Here is a 23,874-nt window from a genome sequence, read left to right on the forward strand (position 1 = left end):
GCTCAACAGGTCCGGCCTGCAAGGGAGTTGTTTGTGTGGACACACAGAGATGTAGAAGGTCCGGGTACCACCACTGCCGCGGCCAATCCGGAGCTATCAGGATCATTTCCATGTTCGACCTGAGGAGCTTGGAAACTACTCTCGGAATCAGAGCCAAGGGAGGAAACGCGTAAGCGAATGTCCCTGACCAATCCATCAGTAGAGCATTCCCCTGCATTCCTGGCCGGTGGAACCTGGACGCGAAGGCGTGGCATTTGGAATTGTCGTCTGCAAACAAGTCTATGGTTGGACGACCCCAGCAACGAAAAAGCTCTTCTACTACTTCGTCGTTTAGCACCCACTTTGGCTGATCTTCGAAGTGCCTGCTGAGTGCGTCTGCTTTTACGTTCATCTCGCCTGGAAGGTACACTGCCACTACTGTGAGGCCTCGAGAGAGAAGCCAATGCCAGACTGTCTGAGCCTCTCGAGAGAGTGGGTGAGATCTTGTGCCTCCTTGTTTGTTCAGATAGAACATGGGGGTCGTATTGTCCGTCTGAACTAGGACTGAGTTGGACTCTATCGCTGGAAAGAAAGCTTTGAGAGCCAGAAATACAGCTGAGTTCCAGCATATTGATGTGGTATGTCTGCTCCTGCGCAGACCACTGGCCTTGAATTTGAAGCGGACCCATGTGTGCTCCCCAGCCTTGCAGAGAGGCATCCGTCACTATAGACTGGGATGGAAGAGGTTGGTGAAACAGTACCCCCACCAGTACATTCTTTCTCCGAGTCCACCATTTGATGGCATCTTTCGTCGCTTGGGAAAGAGTGATACGATCTTCCCAACGTCCTGTCGCTTGGTCCCACTGGTCCTCTAGAGCCTGCAGTAGAGGACGCATTCTCAGCCTGGCGTTTGGGATGAGAAATATGCAGGACGTCATGGAACCCAGCAGGGATGCTACTTGTCGGGCTGTTGGAAGCCGAGAAAAGCCGCCACCACTGCCATGCATTTGGTGAAGACTCGTGGTGCGGACTTGAGACCGAAGGGTAGCACCTTTTACTGGTAATGCTTGTTCCCTACGACAAACCTCAAGTACTTGCGATGTTGTTGAGCAATTGGGATGTGAAAGTACGCATCTTGCAGATCCACCGAACACATCCAATCTCCGGCTTGAAGATGTGGGCATATTTGGTGAAGCGCTAACATGTGGAACTTTTCTCGGACGATGACTTTGTTTAAAAGTCGCAGATCGAGTATTGGTCTGAACTTGTCCTCCTGATCTTTTTTGGGGACAAGAAAGTATCTGGAGTAAACTCCCTTTCCTCTTTGAGCGGGAGGAACTTCCTCTATCGCTCTTTTTTGCAGTAGGACTTTCACCTCTCTTCGGAGCAAGCTTAGCTGGTGAGGGCAAGAGCTCTTTGGAGGAATGCTCTTTGGAGGCGCATGGAAACGTAGCCTGTATCCATTGCGCAGTATATTCAGCACCCACTGATCCTTTGTGATGCTGACCCACTCTGCCAGGTGTTGTGAAGCACTTCCTCCCACTGGAGTGGGTAACGGCACCAGAGGAAGCCACTGCTCAGGCCTTTCCTCCTCTTGTGGTGTTAGAGGATTGTTGGCGACGACCTCTACCTCTGCTGGGTTTGCCTCGAAACTGGGATTTCCCCTGGTTCTTATTTTGGGACCACTGAGGGGTTAGAACCCTCTGTTGAGCCCCTCTCCCCTTGTTGGTCTTGAAGCGGCGTTTGAATTATTTTTTCTTCTCCAAACCCACCGCTTTCACTGTATCTAGTTCCGTCTTCATTCGGGTCATTTCTTCGTCAGCATGTTCCCCGACGAGAGCGGAACCCGAAAAGGGGAGATTAAGGATGCAATGCTGAGCATCCGGCTTCAGACCTGTAAGGCGCAACCAGGCCGACCTCCTGGCACAAACCCCATGTGAATAGGAATGCGCCGCAAGTACAGCACCATCCGCAGCCGTGATTATCATCTGATTCGCCACCAGACATCCTTCTGCCACAGTCTCTTCAAAATCCTGCTGGTCTTCCTTTGGCAGTTTGGATTTGAACCTTTCCATGGAGTCCCATAAGGCTCTGTCGTATCGACCCAGAAGCGCAGCCGCACTAGAAACCTTAAGAGTGGATGCAGCTGAGTTGCAAACCTTGCGACCCCAGGAGTCTTGAGATTTGCTGTCCTTGTCTGGTGGGACTGAAGAGGAACCGGCAACTGCGTGCGTCTTTCTCGCCGCTGCCACAATTACAGAGTCTGCTGGAGGGGCAGATTTTACAAAAACCGGGTCAGAAGAGGCCGGTTTGTATTTCTTCTGAATGCGGGCTGGGACCGCTCTGATAGCCGCTGGAGTTAGGAAAACCTCTTTGACGGGATCCATAATCCCCCGGACTAAAGGCAGCAGTGGCCGGGAGATAGCTTTTTTGTGTAAAGTCTAAAAAATGACTGTCGTTGTAACCTGAGGGACAGACATTTCAATGTTCAATTTCAGTGCTCCTCTGTGCAGGACATCCAGATACGTGCCAATATCATCCACTGGGGAGGATCTGGACGTAGGACTGTCCGTCAACGTAGGGGAGTAGTCCCTCTTGGAAGACCTGGTAGAAGAGGTAGATGAAGTAGACGGAGTTCGTCGACGTCTACGGTAAGCACTGTGCCTCCTCTCCCGTGATCTTTTTGAACGCTCCTCCCGTCTAGGAGAGCGAGATCTGATCCGATCTTCTGAACAAGGTCTTCTTCTGGGAGATCGGACCTTCTGGGAGATCTGGTTGGTGTTCTCACAGGTGATTTGCGCCTGGGAAGACTACGCTTGTCCATCTCCTCTACCAGATTCTGAAGAGGAGATCTGTGTTGTGGGCTGGCATATTCTTGCATACGTTTGGCAGCCCCAGAATCTCTCCAATGGTCCAAAGACTTGTACCATCTAGGTGATAGTCTGACTTGCTCAGCCGAAGGATCTGGCCGACGCTCAGGAGATCTGCGCACAGGACTTCTGGACCTTGAAGATGCAGTCGAGGAGCCAGAGGACCGTGAAGTGGAATGACGGGAAGCTGACTCCGTTACCATGATCACCTCTGAATGCCTCAACGTCGAGCGTTCTTCCCTCGCCGCCGAACGCCTCCGGGGAGTCGGCGGGTCAAACATTCTCGACTTTGAATGTCTATGTGAGGATCTATGGTCTCTCGACGTCGAGCGCCGATGACCAGCCGTCGACGGAGTTCTCTGTCTCGACGTCGACGACCGGCCGTCGACTGAGCTCTCTGCCTCGACGTCGAACGGCGATGACCAGCCGCCGACGGAGTCTTCTGTCTCGACGTCGAGTGCCTGTGCGACGACGGCGGAGGGGTATTTGACACCCTCGACGCCGAGCGTCGACGAGACACTGACGGAGACTGCGTCCTCGACGCTGATCGACGAGTTAGTGTCGACGGCGGAGGGGTCTTGGTCCTCGACGCCGAACGCCGCTTCTTGGACGACGGCGGAGGGGTCACACTACTCGATGCCGGTCGTCGCCTGGTTGACGACGGCGGAGGGGCCTTTGATCTCGACACCGACCGTCGCCCGGTTGACGGCGGCGGAGTCACATCTCTCGACGCCGATCGTCGCCCGGTTGACGACGGCGGAGGGGATCTCGACAACGTAATTGGATCCTTCAACGTCGTCGACATACCTGTTCTTCTTTTCGACTGCGAGCCTGCCGTCGACGGCCTTTTTGATGCCCAACGATCCACCGGTGGTTCTTTCCTCAGCGCCAAGCCTGACGCTGAGGCTGAAGGGATGGACTTGTGTTTTGAAGATGTTTTAGTCTTCTTGGAACCCTTCTTCCCCGGAGACCTTCCTCTGGATGACCTATGAGCCAGGCCATAGATGCGAATTCTCTCCCTGTCTTTGAGAGTTCTTCCTGACAGGTGCTCGCAGTGAGGACAGGTGCCTGGATCATGTTCTTCAGGCAGACACAGGATACAAACATTGTGGTTGTCTGATTTAGCTTTCTTGTTACCGCAAGGAGGACACTTATCAAAAAGTGAAGGCATTTTCCACTGAAAATGCCCAGTAAACTGACTTAAAAAGGCAGTTCCTTACTTGACAAGATGAAAAATGTCAAAGTAAGTGAAAAAAAGTTGTTCAAAGTGAGTAATTTTCTGTCAGAAAACAGAAATTAGTGGAGCTGGATAACCAGGATCCTTCCTGAAGGAGCCGGAAAGAACAACTGACCTAACTGTCACCCCTGGGGCATGATGGGATACAGGGGGTCAGGGGTGCCTTAAAGGCACAGTGTCAGTTTATTGCTATTCAGCTACAGGTTAGCTTTACAGTCTTTTTAGACTGTGTGTTTGCAATGCAGCCTGGGAGCTTCCTATGCTTCCAGTGAGTTATGAGAATTTCTACTGCTTTCTGAGCATTAAAACAGTTTCTAAACAATCTTTGGTGTTTCTCATGTTTCTAATGCTTATTCATGTATGGTGGAAATTCTTCACAGCATATTTCAGCTCCGATGTTATTTGGCTGCTATTGCATGATTATATATATATATATATATGAGTACATATTATGTGGGGCACATATAATATAGTGTTTCCGGGGTCCCGCGCATGGGTGGGAATATTCTAATGCTTATGACTTTGATGAGGATCCCCTGGAAGAGAACCCTGAATACACAGATTTTCCATCTTTTGGCTATCCAGTCGTAAAATGTTCATCCTTTTATAATACATAGTTCGGCTGCAGTGACAGCACACAGAGGCCACTTCCATGTTATCTAGTACACAGCTTTAAACCTCCTCAAGACTGGTTGCATTAGCAGACATGTTTGGTGTTGCATAGCACAAGGTGCTAGACAATGCCATTCAAAGCATTACACACACAAAATTCACACTGTTTAGATCTTCTAAAAATTAATCAGATTACTCCAGAAATACCTCTGACCATAGCAAGCGAGGGCAAAGGAACAAATGATTAACGGAATGCTGAACAAAGATTTGGGTTTAATCCATCGTTCTTTTGCTCACCACACCTCCCCAGTTTGGATCCAGCCATATGCAAATCAGTCTTGACCCTGTTCCTCATGGGAACATTCCAACTGGAACTGCCAAGTCCTTCCTGGACCAGATACAAGCATCCTGTCCATCAATTGTTATGTTTGCATTTGTAAGACCGAGTGGGACAGGTATGCCCAGACATGGGTCCCGTGCTCTCCATCTCACTAGAGTCAAGCTAGCCTGGCTGATGAGGGGTGAAACCCCCGGAACCGGTCCCGGGATGCTTGTTCCAGTCCTGGGAAGACATGGCCTTGCAGTAAGAGCTAGACTGTTCCCACGGGGAACAGGGTCAAAACTGATTTGCATTTTACTGGCTTTAATCTGGAATGGCATTGGGAGCAAAACATAGTGGATTTAGGCACAGATCTCTGAACTGGGGTGCATTTTTGACATTGTTCAGCATTCTGTCCATCAATTGTTCTTTTTGCATTTAGTAAGCAAGGAGGAGCAGCCACAACGAAAAGTGCCCAATATCATAGAAGAACAAGCATAGGCACAGCCAATAGATCTCGACTTTGAGAACTACTGGCATTGTCAATGGTTTTTAGCCAGGCTGCACAGCATCCCTGATAATGTGCCACATGACTAAAGAATGCAGAAAAAAATAATTGTGTAGTTGCACACCTAGAAAAGTATGCAGATTTTTTTCTTTTTAAGTTGGATCAATAACTAAAAAGGAGAAAAAAAACACTTTTTTTTTAAAAAGTGGGTGGAGTGTGAAGCAATGCAGGGAAGATCAGTGGGTCGGGCAAGCAACGAGGGTGGGGGGGGGGGGGGGGGGGGGGGGGGGGATGGTGTATCAGCTCCTTCAGGGGCGAAAGTAACATGGGGGCTGAGAAGAATGCCGAAGCAACACAGGGGTTCACTGTAAAGTTAATTCAGTGGATGGTTAATGCATCCCTGCTCCTGGTGACGGCCAAACTCATGAGGTGGAAGAAAAGCCCACACAAGCCATCCAATAAGAAGCAAGCAAATGAGTGACAGTTGAAATTAGAGGTACTTCAGAAACAGTGAGGAACATAAAGCCAGCCTGCCACCGAGAGCCAGCCAGGCCTAAAAACATTCACACCCCACAGACCTGACCAGAAACCACCACCCCCTCGTCTGAATGTCCTGGGATTTTTTTTAAGTGAGAAAAAAAGTGAAAGAAATAGGCAGGGGCGACGTTTAAGCCGACGTTTGTGACTACTGCTTCTGTTCACACAAAGTGAAAGGCAATATTGTGAATTCATTCACGAAACGGGAAAAACGTTTGCGAACTCAGCCTCCTCGCTTTGCAGCAAAGTAAATAATTACCTTGCATCCCACCCCACACACAGTGGGGGAGGGGAGCTGGGGATTGGGGGGTGATGTCAGGGAAGGGTGACCTCTGCATTGTAGCAGTCTCTGCTCCTGGTGTCTGTTGATTTGTGGATTTTCTTAGTAGGCAAAGTTACTCAATCACTCCCCTTTATGTTACGCCATCCTTACATCCCCATGGGAAGGAACATGCACAGTGTTTATAGTAAAAGGAGATGTATAGTTTTCAGCAACAAAATCTGGCATTCCCTCAGTTACTCATTAAGGGACATGAGACAAGCAGTGATTGGATGACCCGCCACCCTACACCAAACATTGCAAAACACACACAACAGGGTGATGGGCTGGAACCCCCCCCCCACATTGTTTTATTGCCCTTGGGTGCTGTATCTATGCTGGGTCAGCAGGGGTCGGGCGCTTGGCCTGCTCCCCCTCTCAAAGTCAAAGGGCATGAGTCAGGCCGCGCCCTCACGTGCACATTTCAGATTGCCACGCCACATAATGACGTCACCAGCCTTCACATCACAGAACCATCCAGGGTAAAATGCGAGAAAAGTTGTTTCGCTACGTGAAGGCGGAAATAGTTGGCTGAGCTAAAGGACTGTCAAGCTATTCCCGTGCACAGGTGATAAAACAAATAACAAAGAACTCAAATAAACCCCCCGAACCATAACAAGGAACTGGATTGACGTCATCCGTTTGGCGCCCTGCAGGTTTCACCCTCTTCTTTTCATTTCTATTGGTCCATGCACGGAAGACAATTTAGTTTAGAAATAGTGAACCAATCAGGAAACCAGTTGAAGGCGTGCGCTCTAACAGTATATAAAAAAAAACCAATATCAACTAATATCCTTTTTTCACACTGTTTCCCCGTAAGGGCGATAATACATATTTAATAACTAAAGAAAATGAAAATCTCCAAAGTTGGAAACTATAAAGTAGAAGACACTTTTTGTGGGGTCATATTCTGTTTCAGCAAACTCCTAAGGTGGGAGCAGACAGGGGAAATGAATGTTTGAGAACGATTGTGCTGGGGAAAGGGGTAGGCGAAGCCGGTACATTTTCTCATTTAAAGTAAATTGCATCAGGCCTGAACTCACTTACTTTCTCTGCATTATTAACAGATGCTCCCCCAGCCCTCCCTAGACTAAAGAAAAAACAAGAAGCACAAGCAAAAAGTTTACGCGAGTGATCCACGTGCGCGCAATGGGAAAAGAGAAAGTAGGCTGGCGAGTGGTGTACGATGTGCGCGCACCATGACGAGAGAGGAATGCCATATGGCGCCTCTGCTCGGCATTGTGCACGTAACTGCACACTCTAGGCCAGCCAGCTTTTGGAAGGACTTTTAAAAGCCAGTTTACTAAATGTCTCGCAGAGCAGCGCATGAGCTGGCATAGGCGAGACCTACAAAAAAGGTACAAGCAAAAAAGGCAACGCAACTCAGATGGAAACGAAACTCAGCTAATGGGCACAGCCTCTGAATATTATACCTTAAGAGCTCACTAACAGGACGTTTAGCAGTGTGCCTGTATTTCCTCAAAAAACTACTGGTAGGGTTCCCAAAAGTAGGATAAAAAAATGGGATTCTGAAACTAATAAAAACAGACTATCCCTATTCCAAGCTAACAATGCGCTAAAGCCGTATTTGTGTTTAAGTACCTTGGAACGTGCATCTACATATTGTGCTTAAGGATGTTTTGGGTACCCTGGTCTCTCACTAGTGAAGCAAGAGACCTTAGAAGGTAGCCTTTCTTTAATGCGACCTATTACGCTGGTGCCTTGCTCAACAGTGCCAATCTTGGAACAATTATATATGTTATGAACAAATTGGACAGCTTCCTATGCAATAAGTTAAAAGAATAATGTGTCCCAAGAACACTACATTAGATATCAGCTTATAGAGTGAAAAGAATCCATGTCAGTTATCGATACTCACTCATGTAACGGAAGGTCTCCTCGGCAAGGACAGGTGAAAGGCTACCGACGGCATGGTTCTTTTGGGAAGGTGACTGGATCCAGTCTTGGTGATCATAGAGAAAAAGGGAATCCACACGCAGCTTGTACTGAGGCAGCTGATCTTCCAGCAAACTCACCAACTCCACCTCAGGCAGATTTTCATTAGCACACACATCTAGAACAAGTGTAAAAATAACAAAGAGAATAATCACAAATCAATTGCACACAGGATGCTGGATGTAACCTGCTGAGAGATCTGAACAAATTCTTGTTATTAGTGGAGAACGTGAACTGGTCTCCGGATGACATTGTGCATTTGCCCAATCTCTAATGACACCAGTTAGTTGATGTCACTTAGATCGGACTCATTTGACAATAGCGGGGAAACAACCTTTTATTTCTAAGCAATATCATTTCCTAAATATGGAGACTGCATGCCTGAAATTAAATCCGAATAAAGTGGTAGTTAGGATTGGGTTTTTGAGTCTGACTCACTTCATATGAGTGGAGCAAGAGATAACATTAATTGTAGGTATTTGTCACCACCCGTGACCTAAGTATGCAAGGTTAGGTTCCTCTTTGGACGCAGTGAGAGTGAGTGCACTCCGATAGCTGTGATGTATGAGATTGTGACTGTGATGGTATTTTAGGTTTTTGCGGTCATGTGTTTGCCTCCGAAACATCAATGTCCGGATGTATGATTTACAGAACAGCTTTGTATACAAAGTTCTTTCTAAGCTTGACATGTCTCCAATTGATGCAAAGCGCACTGCCTTGGACAACGAGTCTCCACTTTCAGGACATAACCTCATATGGTTCAATCCACATAAGCCTCAGCAATTAAAGGTACTGCCAGAAACTTTGTAGAAATTGAAGCCTAAAAATTGGTAATCTTGATTGGTGCAAAGATGCCCGATGTCTAGAGCAGCGGTTATTAATCTGAGGTCCGTGGACACCTCAAGGTCTTCAACTGCTTAGAAATATAATAAAGTTAACAGATTAATAAGGTGTGTGTAAATAATAAACTAAAATGTAAAAAAAAAAAGTGAAGGAATTTTAAATTTGATGATAAAAATTAAATTGTTATCTTCATATTTGTTGGAACAGTGAGAGTGCATACCAGAGAATATACAATGGGAGGCATGCATGAAATTCAGAAAACCTCCAACATTCTTATTTGTTTTTTAATTTATAAAAATATTTCATAATTTCTATTTCTTTGATGAATGCTTGTTTACATATTTGTATGTATTGTTTTGCAGTTTAAATCACCGAAATTGCTTAGGCTGGGATCCATAGATTCCAATAATGGCTCACTGGGAGTCCCTAGATTTCAATAATGATTCAGTGGTGGTCCCTGGACACCAGTAAGGATTACATGGGGTCGACAGAGGCCAAAAGGTTAAGAACCACAGGTCTAGAGTATTAGAACCTTGGAGGGTGTGTGCTTCACTAACCCAAGATTACTCACAGAGAGGTCACAGTTTCTAGAGCAAAGCACTGCAGGTGTGACACTCACTGCAACTCAACCTGAAACACAGACCCAAGGTCTTCCCTTTCTGGTCTAAATGCAAAGCATTGTAATTTCCCATCTTTACTGCCATGTTTATGTTTTTGTACACAGGCGTTATAGTTCTACTCAAGAAAATTGTAACCGTACAAGAGGTGGCTGGCACCGCAGGCTGGCCAAAGCACCCTCCTGCATTTGTGATGGGAAGGAGTGTTCGGAGCAATGCATCACATCACACCTCAAAGCATTGCCTTGTGTTTTCTGCACATAAAGGCATTGGCCTGTTTTAACTGAAGGCATTGCCATCCTAGAAGGCCCACACATCACAGCTCACTTCTGTGGGGGTGCTTGGACACGTCCTTCACCCTACATTACCTGACAAATAGCCTGTCTTGCATAGCTTTTATGGAAACAGGCAGGAGCCCACCAGCCTTCCATAACAGCAATTTCCCTCAGGCACCCATCCACACATTTGTACACCTCCCAGCCTGCTCTCGAAGGGTTTGGAGGGGGGTGTAGCCTACCTCCAGAGGAAATGAGTTATAGAGGGGCACACAGAGTTCCTGAATTGGAAGTCTCTAACTCTTCTAATCCGGTAAAGGGAATTCCCCCTTTCTTTTTTTTTTTTTAGATTGAAAAAGCTTTATTCGAGTTATGAACTCATAAAAGCACAAACATACATTTTAAAATTCTAACATTTTAAAATACATTGCAATTAAAATTCATATTTCATACATAAAAATACATTTTAAGCAGTCGTGCAAGCTTTAACAAGAAGAATATTTAAAATTACTGTAAAATTTCAATTCATATTGAGAGATAAAGCCCTCCGCCTAATGGACCATGCCCACCCCAAGTACTTTGCTGTTCCCAGCACAATGGGCATGTCAGTGGAGGTACAAATAATTCTCAACCCCTCAACACCACTGGATACCCCAAGGTTTCTACAGACTGGAGCCAACCATACTCTCCTTGGGTTTGCATAGGCCTCACACAGGAATAAGAAGTGAGCTATGCTTTCGTTGGGGGCACCACACACCGGGCAACATGAGGTGTTAGTACTCCTCCACCTACCCGTCAATGACCTCAGGGGGAGAGAACCTGACCTTAGCTGGAAAAATAACTCCCTTTCATTTCCTGTCAAGCCACAGTGTCCTTTTCTTCTGTTAATCCTGGTTAACCCCTTCTTCACCTTCCCATTTCCCATCTCCCATCGAATCTACTCAGGGCCAATAGGCAGCGCTGCAAAAGGGTGGGAAAAAGTGCGAGGGTTTTGACCAGACGCTTCACGGGAAGCAACCCACTCTTGCAAATATGTGTTCATGCTCTCTCTCCCACTCGAATGACTGATATATTCAAGATTTCAGGCTAGTTTAGTTGAAGACTGCGGTTTGCTAGCACTACCTGGCAGCAGTAGAAGTCATCAGTCGCTTACGGTGACGTTTGAATCGTTAAAATCGTCACCGCCATCCTCCTCCGGCTGGCTTTTTAAGCATCACAAGGCTGTGAACGACATTTTTTAACATGATGTACACTTAACTAACGTACAGAAACACCCTCCTCATCAAATCGCACACTTTTATTTATACCAAGCCTAACCAGCCATGTATGTGAATGTGCATAAAAAGGTGCTTAAGCCTTAAGAGCACGTCAGAAGAGCGTTTAAGCAGCTTGCAACCTACAAAAGGATACCTGCAACTCTGCATATATAATGGAAAAATAAACTGCAAGAATCAGAAAGCGAATAACAGAACAGGGTAACTCGCCACCTCTTACTTGAGAGTATCAAACTCTGGTACACTTCCCATTTTTTAGCCAGTGTCTTCCCTTTGCTTAAAATGCTGCAAAAATCTCAAGCTAGCTCATGTCAGACATGGAAGGTGATCATTGTTTTATCTTTATATTCTAATACTTAAGAATTTGTAAAGGCTTTGTAAAAGACAAGAACACAAAAATGAGGCTAGAACAAACCACTCACATCTGTGTACGATTTCTCCTTACATTGCGGCTGTCTGTACTGCATCTGTCGGGTTTTTAAGTAAGGCTTACACTGCTAATGTATGTTTTTGTCCTGTTGGGTTGGAAGCAAACCTTGCTCTGCTGCTACCAGTACTGTACCAGGGGGGCTTTAAGAGGAGTTAGTGCTGCTGCTGTATTTTTTCTTCCTGTTGGGTCTGTAAATCAACCTTATATTGCTGCTGCCTGTACGGTACTTATCTGGAATTGTAAGTGGAGCTTCCACTGCTGCTACATGTACTGTACTAGCTGGGGCTGTAAGTGAAGCTTGCACTGCTGTTGCCTGTACTGTACATGTTGGGCATTGAGAAGCTTTACTGCTGCTACATGTACTATACCAGCTGGGTATCTAAATGAAGCTTGCACTGCTGCTACCTGTACTATACTACTGTTGTATGTTTTGCCTCTGCTCGGTTTGTAAGTGAAGTTTGCTTTACTGCGGTCTGTACTGTACCTGCTTGGAGTGAAGCATGCGCTGTTGCAACCTGTCCCGTACCTGCTGTGTTTGTAGTGAATTATGCACTGCTACTGTGTATTTTGTCCCTGCTGGCTTTGTAAGTGTAGCCTAAACTGCTGCTGTATGTTTTGCCCCTGACCAGTGATGTAGGTGAGGGACGTATGAACAACTGATGTCTATACAGTACCTGTTCTTGAGATGAGAGGAGTTTTTAGTGTTGTCACAGGCCGTTATAATTGTACATGATGCATGTGGGGATCATTTGTTTCAGACCGTGATGGAGAAACTCAAAAGTTTGAAAGCTCAATACACTTATGATGATTAGATCTTTTGCTTCTTGAAGTGGAATACCCTTAAGAAATTAATCTTTTAAACTTTCAAGAATTCTTTCTATGGAATACAAAAGACTATTTTCTAAGTATAGGTGTTAAGTTACCAAACCTCCTGAGAAGAGACAGTTGTCATTTAAGTGAACCCAATAGGGGTATCTGCTTCTCCAACTCACCAGAGAGAACCTCTGAATCAAGTTGACTGAAATTCATGAGGTTAACGTCCCAACCTATTTGTCTGGAAATGGCATTCCAAGATGAAGCTCCTGCTTTGGTCTTAAATGTGGTCTTAGGCTGCAGGTCAAGTTAGTGGCTGTCCAAAGGAGCATGCATGGCTTTAGGCTACATTCTTTCTTGGTAGTCGCCATCCATGGAGTTAGGTTTCTGGTTGCTGTATACATCAAAATCCCATCATGCACCCAAATGGAGTCAAACATTTGGAAGTGGTCATCATTGGAGCGCGAGGGTCAGGATCTGGTCTCCATTTGATAAAACAGCACCTAAACAGAAACAAAGAGCACATGCTAGACGATCCATTCTAAAACAACAAACAGCATTACAAAGATCCAACATTCCTACGTCTAGAAATGCACTTTTTGGACAGTGATGTTTGCAGGACACAAGACCATGCAACAAAAAATTATAAAAGCAACAGCAAGCAAGCGTCAACATGGAACTGGACAGGAGATCAGTTCTATTGAAAGCATTGATGATGTAACCAAATGAGGAGCAGCTTGAACGGGTATATGCCCCATTATATCATAAACGAGGATTTCTATTACACAGGTGTTACCAAAGAATGTGGAATAACTCATCACTTTTATATAGTGCTCTGGAGAACAAGGATTACACTTACCCAAGTCAATGGTACTCAGTCATAAAATTCTTTATTTGGGTAATTATATCACCATAAAACACAAACACAATAAAATACATATGTACAAATCTAAATAACAAGATAATTCCAATGTATCTTAGTCTGCAGTACGTGACTAGGAAAATGTGTAATTTTGAGGGAGGAAAAAACTCTGATTGCAACACAGTTCTGGCAACTTCCGCGGCAGCTGAGATTCTCGATGTAAGCCAACCTAAAAAATGTCACTGCATTCTTGGACCTAAGATAGTCAGACACAATCAAATGATATAAAATGGTATGCTCTTTGTCCCTACAGATGGCCACAAAAAAGTGGTTGAAGCTTGATGTAAACCAATAATCTAACACAAATTCAGAAGGGCACAGGTAAGTAGAGGTGCTCTGCTGGACCGCCAAATGTCTTCTCAGAAATCTATTCTCTACTTTCTGGATAGCTGTCTTGGCTGTCTAGTCTTGGGTGCCCCACACAATAGGTGTCACCTGAAAGACATTTTGACTTCTATACCGCTAGCAGCTTTATGGGTTTTCTGCCAAGTTTTCAGGCAAAGTAGAGTGCATCACGAAGGTAGCCGCCGTGGTGTGTCCCAGCGAACCACTGCCGTACACATTGTTAAATAAAAAAAACAAGTATGGAAAGGTGGGAACAAAACCGATCGTGGTATTATTTATTATTACATTTATTAAGCGCACAGCTACCCGGAGGTTTCCCGGCGCTAGAGCAAACTGAACGGTGAAAGGAGGGAGGGACATTAGTTGTTAAAAAGCCATGTTTTTATTCCCTTACGGAATTTCAGAAAACACGATTCCGTGCGCAAGGGTTGAGGAAGAGAATTCCATAGGGATGGGGCCAGCAGGGCAAACGAGCGGCCACCCATTTTGGCTCTGTTGATGCGTGGAATTTTGAATTTGTTATGCGACGAGGACCTGAGTGTACGGGGGGGAACATATTGCTGGACTAGAGCAGCAAGATAGCGCGGGGCTCTATCAGTCATGATTTTATGCATGTAGCAGAGTGCTTTAAAGTGCACTCTGCTTTCAATGCGCAACCAGTGCAGGTTACGCCTGTGATGAGTGACCGAGGATCTTGCGGGAAGGTGACAAATCAGACGAACTGCCATATTTTGAACCACTTGGTATTTTCTGGTTACCTCTTTGGCAGCACCTAAGAGCAGGATGTTCCCATAGTCCAGGCGTGAGATGACAAGGGCCTGGACAACGGTCCTCAAGGTGTCTGTGGGCAGCATCCAAGTGATCTTTCTCAGCCACCTGATGATGGTAGTGCAGGTGGCCGCAACTTTCACAACATGATGTTTGAAAGTAAGTTGGTTATCGAAGATCACACCGAGGTTGCGAGCAGACACTGATGGAATGGGTAGAGGACCCATCTCCGGAGGCCAGTGGTGTGGGCCCCAGAGAGAGGTGTCGGGGCCAAACAGGAGCAGCTCTGTTTTATCCCCGTTGAGCTTCAGTTTGTGCTTCAACATCCAGTCCGATATATGCTTTAATCCAATTTGGAGAGAGGAGGAAGGGAGGTTTTTGTTAGTAGAAAGTGAATAGATGACTTGAGTGTCATCAGCGTAGGAATAAATTGTGAGACCAGCCTGTTCGGCCAGGAACGCAAGAGGCCTTACGTACAGGTTAAAGAAAAGGGGACTGAGGATAGAACCCTGGGGAACACCGTGAGAGGAAGGAAGGGTGGATGATACAGAAGTAGAAGAAAAAACCTGAAACGTGCGATCAGACAAAAAGTTAGCAATCCAGGCCAGGGCGGTACCACCAACACCAACTGCCTCCAGGGTGGATAATAAGATGGAATGGGAGACAGTGTCAAAAGCGGCACTCAAATCAAGCAAGATGAGTGCCACCGTCTCACCATTATCCACTTGGCGTCTGATGGTTTCTGACACGCCAAGGAGAGTAGTTTCCGTGGAGAAACCAGCCCTGAAACCGGACTGAGATCCATGGAGAAAATTGGTGGATTCAACAAAAGAACTAAGTAAAGAATTAACATGTGTCTCCAGAATCTTGGAGAAACAGGAAAGCAATGAAATAGGGCGAAAGTTGGAAGGATTGTTGGGATCAGCATTGGCCTTCTTTAATAGTGGTACCACCATTGCGTGCTTCCATTCACTCGGAACAGTCGCTTCTACCAATGAGGCGTTGAGGACATCCAAAATAATGTGGAGTGAAGCTGGTTCGAGGGAGCCCAGAACTTGAGGGGGGAGAGGGTCAAGGGGAGAGCCAGATTTGATGTCCTGAAGGTATTTTTTTAAAAGCGCTGGGGAAATGAGATCCCAAGAAAGCAATAGGGAAGTGGTAGGCAGGGAACAGGGAGGAGTAACCAGGGGAGGGTTATCGGGATTTTGAGCGACGTGGGTAGGGGTGGCAGAAGTGGAATTAAAAATGGCATAGATTTTGTCTATCTTTTCCCGGAAAAAATTGGCTAGAGCATTACACTGTGCAGTGTCTAGACAGGGGTCTTTCGGAACTGAGGAAGCACCTGAGAGCTCCTTAACAATTTTAAACAGGGCCTTGGGCCTGTTTTGAGCCGTAAGTATGGTGTTGTTGGCAAAGTTAGCTCTAGCAGTGTCACATGCCGCGTGGTAGGATTTAAGAGCGGACCTATAATTAGCTTTGTGCTCGGGGTTATACTTTGCACGCCAAATACGTTCAAGTTTTTTGCAATTGGATTTTTCAAGGCGTAAAGAGTCATTAAACCAGGGCGCCGGGGGGTGATGAATTTGAGTTTTATTTTTTTGGGTAGGGAGGCAGGAATCCAGGGCTGTAGTTAACCATGATGTAATTGTGGGTAGCTCTTTGATCGTTATATTAGAAACTGACGGGGTGGAGTTGGCCAGAAAAGAGTTAAATCTGTCAAGGTCTAGACGTTTCCAGTTCGTGCTAGCTTTATGGGTAAGGTCTGGCCTGGGAGTGTCAGCTACACATGTTTTAACAGAAAATTTAACTAAAAAATGATCTGACCAGAGAACAGGGGTAGAGGATTGATAGGAAATGGTCGTCAGATTAGAAATGATAGGGTCTAAGAGGTTACCGGCCTTATGAGTAGGGTCGGAATTATGGAGATGCAGGTCAAGAGCTTCAAGATCTTGTAAGAGGCGTTGAGCAATAGCACACGAGACAGAATTAAAATGGATATTTAAATCCCCAACAATAGTAAAATTAGTGGATTGTGCTAATAAAGGAGCAATGAGTTCGGGAAGTGCAGTAGCCCAACCGCTCACTGATCCCGGTGGACGGTAAATCAGGATGCCTGTTAGGGTAAATTGGGGGGAAAGAGTTAATTTGAACAGGCCCGCCTCACAGTTAGGGAAGTCGAGGTCTTCCCAGTTACAGGAGAACTCTCTTTTGAAAATAACAGCAATTCCTCCACCGTCTTTGAGCGCTCGGTTTCTCCCAACGTAGGTATAATCATTGGGGAGAGCCATGGTGATATCTGGTCCAGAGCTATCATTAAGCCATGTTTCGGTCACAAACAGAGCAGCGGGACGATCTGACTCCAAGAGGTCGAAGATATCTCTCTTATGTTTAGAGAGCGATCTACTGTTAATGCTAATGAAGGTCAGTTCTGAAGAGTAATTGTGTGAGGTGGGACGTACATTACACGCAGGGAAGGGTAAGTTCCAGAACGAGGACGACATACTGTCGGTGCTTGATTCAAGAGAGTCCAGGGCCAGGGAGCAGTGGGAGCAAACAGTAGGGGCATATTGACAGTTTAACACAGTATGCGAAGGGCAGATTGATCCCCGCAGCAGCAGGAGAGCGGATCGAGAGTAAGAAAGAGGAGTTTGTGTAGAGGGGCTGGGCCCTGGGCCCGTGCTGGCGCGGACGGGCGCAGACGGGCAGGACTTTGGCACGACTTCGGCGCGAAGTCGGCGCTCCCGCTGCGCTCGTCCGCTGCGCTTCCGCCATTGTGACATTAAGTACACAAGAGGAGAGAACCACTAGACCGCTCACCTGCCAATTAGCCAGCAGGGCGGAAGTGGGGATGCAGGGCGGAAGTGAGTGTGCGCTCGTATGGCCACCGCCGCTGCAAACGGCACAAGCCGTGGCGGATCGGTGCCAGGAGCCGGGGACAGCGAAATTTAAGTACAAATATGCAGGTATGAGTACAGGACGTTGCGCCAAGGGAGGCGATCAAGAACAGAATGGAGCCGGTGTGCCCATTAAAATCAGCACACTACATACAAAGCGGTAGCGCTGAAAAGCGCTAAACCACAATAGTAGAAATGCAATATTAAAATAATTAAAAAGAATCCAGTCACACACGAAGCCAAACCAGCCTCTCTCACCAGCAGTTAGCCCCGAACTGACAGGAAGCTCGATTTAAATATGGTCAACAATATAATCCACTAGACCGCTCACCTGCCAATTAGCCAGCAGGGCGGAAGTGGGGATGCAGGGCGGAAGTGAGTGTGCGCTCGTATGGCCACCGCCGCTGCAAACGGCACAAGCCGTGGCGGATCGGTGCCAGGAGCCGGGGACAGCGAAATTTAAGTACAAATATGCAGGTATGAGTACAGGACGTTGCGCCAAGGGAGGCGATCAAAATATAAACGTTGCGCCGAGATCGGCGATCAAGAACAGAATGGAGCCGGTGTGCCCATTAAAATCAGCACACTACATACAAAGCGGTAGCGCTGAAAAGCGCTAAACCACAATAGTAGAAATGCAATATTAAAATAATTAAAAAGAATCCAGTCACACACGAAGCCAAACCAGCCTCTCTCACCAGCAGTTAGCAAATTAAATCCTGGATTTATACTTTTTTGTACCGTAAAACATAAGGTGTGTTTTTGATTGGTTAATTGTTAGATTTAGATCCGTCATGAAAAGATAAAATGTACTCTGGAATTTCTGTAACTCTAACGGGGTCTAGGCTAGGTGCACTGCATCTTGCGCATAAAGGAGAGCGGGTAGTGGGCAGGTGCTAAAGCGTCAATACCAGATTTTGTTAGAAATGTATGAAGCCCACTGATACATTAAGTAAATAAAAAAGAGGCATGCTCACAGCCCTGATGGACACCCCTGGGTAGTATGAAATGGTTTGCCATCTTGCCATTGGGCGCCAAAGCAAACACTGGCTGTTACCTTGCTGTGCAGCTGCCTGAGGCAGTTAACAATACAGGTCTTAAACCCTAAATTGAACATCATGTCCCAAAGTTTTGAGCGATTTATATGGTCAAAAGCGGAGCTCAGGTTCATGAATACCAAGAAAATCCCCCTCCTATAGCTACTGTAAATTTACTAGCCTGGATGTATATACGGAGGCACTTCTCGATGGGCCTAAAGAAGGTCTAAATCAATATTGTAGGACAGACAAGGTGTGATCGTTGTGAGCCCACACTTCGAGTCGTTCTAAAAAGGATCCTATCCATTATCTTGGCTGTTGAATCAAAAGGGGATATTGGTAAATAGCACTTTGGATCACCTTTGTTGCCCTTTTTAAAAATGGGACAGTAGTGCCATGAAACCATAAAGGGGGCGGGGCTAGATTTGGGGACAACCTTTAGAACACTGGTTAGACGAGGGGTCTATTGGGCAATAGGCTCCCTAAATAAATCTACTGGGAACGGGAAAGAGTTGGGGACAACCTTCACAACACTAGTCAGACAAAGGGCCCATAAGGCGATATTCTCCCTAAATAAATCTACTGGGACCCTGTCAGGTCTCGGTGCCTTGCTTAAGGGATACTTCCGAATAGTGGCCTGTACGCCTTGAAGGTCAATACAATGACAGCCAGACTGTACCACCCTGCTCTGTGTTGCCTCAGGGCTCAGAATTCGGTGCGGGCCACAATAAACCACTGAAAAATGGGCAATCCAGTCAGGTGAGATTACATCATCAAGCCTTGAGCCTAGAGAATCCTTGAAAAATTAAGACATTGACTACATGTCAGAAAAGCTGGACTGCCTTGGTTAGTACTTACTGCCAGAAGGGATTCATAGGTGCCTCACGTATTGCGTTCTACCTCTTTATATTCTGAACTACAGTGACACACATATTCAACATTGAGGACTTGTTAGAGTACTGTAATCAAATTTCTGTGGGTATTCGAGCAATGCATAGCAAACCATCCAGCAGGTGTCGATTTAAAAGGCTGCAGAGGGGGGCAGTTGCAATTACCTCATTGATCAGCACAGTTCGGCATAACAATAAATAATTGCTTCTGATCTAGCAATCTCCTCTAGGCATTTGAGAACTCGTACTAATTAATCTCATTAGGTTTTGCCTGGCGAAAGCTGCGCTCTGCGCAGCTTTTTCGCGCAGGCGAAAACCTAATGAGAACTGTAGTGTGGGTTTGGGTCGGCCCTCGTCATTCATTGGCTGGCTCCATAAATGGAGCCTAGCCATTGGACGAGGGGCCTGTCCGTGAATGCCGGAGGAGACACGGGGGCGTTCCCGAGATTCTTTGGCTTTTGCCGACGTCACGCGACGTCAGGCGAAAGCCGGGAACGCCCCCGAATCCGGTCCGGCATTGAAGGCACCCGGAAGAAGTCCAGGTGAGTGCTTGCTTTAATTTCCCGCTGTTCCCACCCCCTCTCCTGCTCGCAGCGTCTCCCGTCCCCGCCCCCCTCCCGCTGGTGACCGTGCTTTCCTCTACAATGCCCGTTCCCGCCCCCCTCCCGCTCTCCGTGTCTCCGGGCCCCCTTTCCCGCTCTACAATGCCCGTTCCCGCCCCCCGTGTCTCCGGGCCCCCTTTCCCGCTCTACAATGCCCGTTCCCGCCCCCCGTGTCTCCGGCCCCCGTTCCCGCTCTACAATGCCCGTTAATCTGCTCTGCTGCATCGCCTTCCTGCTCCGGCCGTCTTCTGTGACGACACAGCTCCTCCCCTCAGTCACGCGTGTAAACAAACATGTTTAATTCAGATTTTTATTGTGCGCGTTGTATTTCAGTCGGATAATATTTAAATTCCTAAAGAGCCGCCCCCCAGTCAGCAGACCATTGTGAATAACCACTGCTCCAATGTCATTCAACAGTAACACTTTTGTGCAGAAAAATGGAGCCATAGTGAAAAACAAAATAATATTACTGCGTTTAAGATGTTGCTATTCTAACAATTCCTCCTGACAATATCCACCTAGGAAAACACGTTCAAGTGGCCTAAAAACAGACAGAGATAACGATTTCGACAGGAATTCTCATTACCAGGTAACTGGATTGCCATCCCCCACTCTAGATGTAAAAGAATTTAGAAACGTTTTCGAAAAATGAAGGATCAGCTTATAAAGCACATAAAGTTATTCAAGACACGTCAATTGTAGAGCACAGAACAGTGTTAAGTTATACAAAAATGCATTTCAGTTCAAAGACTTCAGGAGTTTGCAATACGCAAGAACTTTAGCTCACTTCAAATAACAACACGCAAACAATTCATGAGCACTCTAGGATCAATAAAAGGTCCTGAGGTATATGCAGACGGTAATACCGACTGCATACGGTGACTCAGCAACCAGTGCATAAATAATGCGAATAGATAAGAGAAAGCAGAGAACCGTGATCATGACAAGATACTACTTCTCTGATCGAATCGGCCCACAGTTCGAATAGAGCGCAGGTAACAGGAAATACAGTTTTCCACAACTTATTTCAAGGCATTCAAGCAATAACAACTCACTCAATCAGTGGTTAGATTCAACACAATCGACAATTACTAAAGTTCTCTCTTTAAAAAGCATTTAACACAAACATCCACCAGCTAGCTAACTTCTTTCAACAGCGGTAACTGAGGAGGAAACAAATATTAAACTGAAGATCATATCAGACCCCTCGCGATGGCAATGGCCAACTAAACGCATTCATTTAGGTGGGCGCTGCTCAAATATTCTCTAATCCTCAAAGCGCTCTTTTAAACACAACACACCCCTTTCCTGAGCAGTAATACCAGACGATCGATCCACTGTCGACGTACTTTAAGTAAGTGAAAAACGACGAAACGTTAAATTCATGTAACGGGAAGGGAATTCGGTATGCTTGAGAAAAACCGTACTCGCTTGAATGCTTAACGGTAAAAGTGCATCATTCCTTTTTTTTTTTAAAGTGCATCATTCCATAGACTATTTTTCCACGCGCCAGAAATGTAAAACGGAGTCTAGCGAGAACACTGCTCCGCTCCCAAAATGAATAGGAAACAGTTTTAGGCTGGCAGCGTTAAAGAGGAGGGGGAGGAGTTACCGGCATGAAAACATTCAGACTGCTGAAACCAGGACTACGATCACGCCACCTCGTGCGCTCAAAGCGCCAAGTCCAAGTCACTATCAAACACGGACATAACAGCTCCACCACTAGACCTGTTCTTCGTGACAATACTGACCTGCCTCTCAAGGTAACCAATACAGAGCCATAAAAACGGGGTGACGCACTGAAGGCACCCGGAAGAAGTCCAGGTGAGTGCTTCCTTTAATTTTCCGCTGTTCCCACCCCCTCTCCTGCTCGCAGCGTCTCCCGTCCCCGTTCCCGCCCCCCTCCCGCTGGTGACCGTGCTTTCCTCTACAATGCCCGTTCCCGCCCCCCTCCCGCTCTCCGTGTCCCCTTTCCCGCTCTACAATGCCCGTTCCCGCCCCCCGTGTCTCCGGGCCCCCTTTCCCGCTCTACAATGCCCGTTCCCGCCCCCCGTGTCTCCGGCCCCCGTTCCCGCTCTACAATGCCCGTTAATCTGCTCTGCTGCGTCGCCTTCCTGCTCCGGCCGTCTTCTGTGACGACACAGCTCCTCCCCTCAGTCACGCGTGTAAACAAACGCCTGCATCACAGTGAGGCTGCCGGTGCTTAAGAGAAGAAACATGCCACCTCTCAAGGTCTGCATCGTCGGCTCGGGAAACTGGTAGGTGGCATCGACGTGTGCAGCGTATCATATAACATGTGTCCTGCGATGGTATCTATTCTACAGGTGTGGAATCTGAGTGGTATCCATCAGGAGACAAGTTAAAAACCTTCTGTAACTTCCTTTTTGTGGTCATGGCTAAAGCTTCACAGGTAGGGGATGGGAGTTTTTATATCCTGGGCAGTATATTAATTTTAAATGCATTGATCCAACTTATCCAGGTAAGAGGGGGTAGCCTCTTTGTTTTGCGTCATTAGGTAGGTGCACTCTTCTATTTTACATATAAATGTCTAGAGACCTCTGGTAGTATTGTGACCACATCTTTTGATTTTACACATGTCATAATTTTGATTGCCATGGGTTCCTACTGTTCCCCCCACAATACTGGCTAGCTGTGACCCATGCCTCGTTTTTACTAGGGCTTTGGTGGAAGCCTGTACCTTCCATTTAAATTCGAGCTTTCTGCACTGTATGATCGGCATTGAAGTCATAATTGTTAGAATACCTCCTCACTTCATGCAGGGATTCCTCCATGCACTGGTGAATGATTCCAATGTTTATGTCCTCCGTGAATATCACTATGATGCAGAACCAGGAAAACAAATAAGTAACCTTTTTTTCTCCCCTTTTTAATCCTCCCTTTGCATGAGTCCGAACCCTGACATGTGAAGAATCGCACATTAATGATAGCATGAGAAATGCCCAGCAGTCTTGATTTGTATAGAGGATAAGTGGAGCAGTTGAGCCAAGTGGAATTTCAAACATGAATGACCAAAAGAACCTCAGTTTCACCTAAGGGTCTTGCACATGCTGGGTCCATTGTAGGAATATGCCTGGTGGCGAAGCTGCCCTGCCCCTAATACCCCTGATTGTATGGGAGCTTGTATCACCACCATTTCCATCTCACAGGATTTTTTCCCAGGTGTGCAAGTCTGAATTTTGCACCACGTACCAGAGAGCTCAGCATGGTGTCCTCTTTTAGAGCTTTGTTAGTGATGATAGAATACAGTTCATAGTTTCTTCAGTATGAGAAAAAACGTTCTTTACTCCAGGCATTGCAGCAGAGAAAACATTGGTCTAGTAAGTAATAGTTTAAAGCATGTGTGCTGTAGATACACATGCTTTGCATACTCTTACCAACTAGTGTTGTGTCTGAATGTTTGTAAGTTGTTTTTCTTTGAAGAAGTCTTTCGAGCCATGAGGTAAGATTCAGAGTGCAGATTCAGAGTGCAGATTCAGAGTGCAGATTCAGAGTGCAGATTCAGAGTGCAGATTCAGAGTGCAGATTGTGTGGGTGACTATGTGTGTGTGGGTGGCTTTGCGTGTGTGGCTCTGTGTGGGTGTAAAATGCAAGAGGTCATGCATTTGCGAGCGATTAAGCTATTGGCATTGTAAATGACAATGCCATTTATTTATGTTTTAAAAAAACACATAAATAAAAATAATGTCAAGAGCAATGCCAATAGCTCTAACTTTAACAAAGGCAAAACCATTGCATTGTAAATGCTTGTTTTTAAGAATGAGACCATTTTGCGTATCAACTCAGTCCCACCTCTTGTTTACTGCACA

The 23,874-nt window shown here is 46.3% G+C and overlaps 1 protein-coding gene across 4 annotated transcripts in view; it reads right to left on the reverse strand.

Annotated features, from left to right (window-relative positions):
• The window catches only part of TRAK2 (trafficking kinesin protein 2), an 845,826-nt gene that overhangs the window by 756,638 nt on the left and 65,314 nt on the right, over positions 1-23,874 (reverse strand). For all 4 annotated transcript variants that reach the window (XM_086955254.1, XM_086955252.1, XM_086955251.1 and 1 more), the window contains exons 2-3: positions 12,769-13,092; positions 8,261-8,455 (exon numbers count right to left, since the gene is read on the reverse strand). In XM_086955254.1, coding sequence (XP_086811380.1) covers positions 8,261-8,455; positions 12,769-12,805 — 232 coding nt within the window. In that variant the 5' untranslated portion in view covers positions 12,806-13,092. The remainder of the gene's footprint in view (positions 1-8,260; positions 8,456-12,768; positions 13,093-23,874) is intronic.

The sequence above is a fragment of the Lissotriton vulgaris genome, chromosome 2_1 (genome assembly GCF_964263255.1).
Source record: "Lissotriton vulgaris chromosome 2_1, aLisVul1.2, whole genome shotgun sequence".
Classification (NCBI taxonomy): domain Eukaryota; kingdom Metazoa; phylum Chordata; class Amphibia; order Caudata; family Salamandridae; genus Lissotriton; species Lissotriton vulgaris.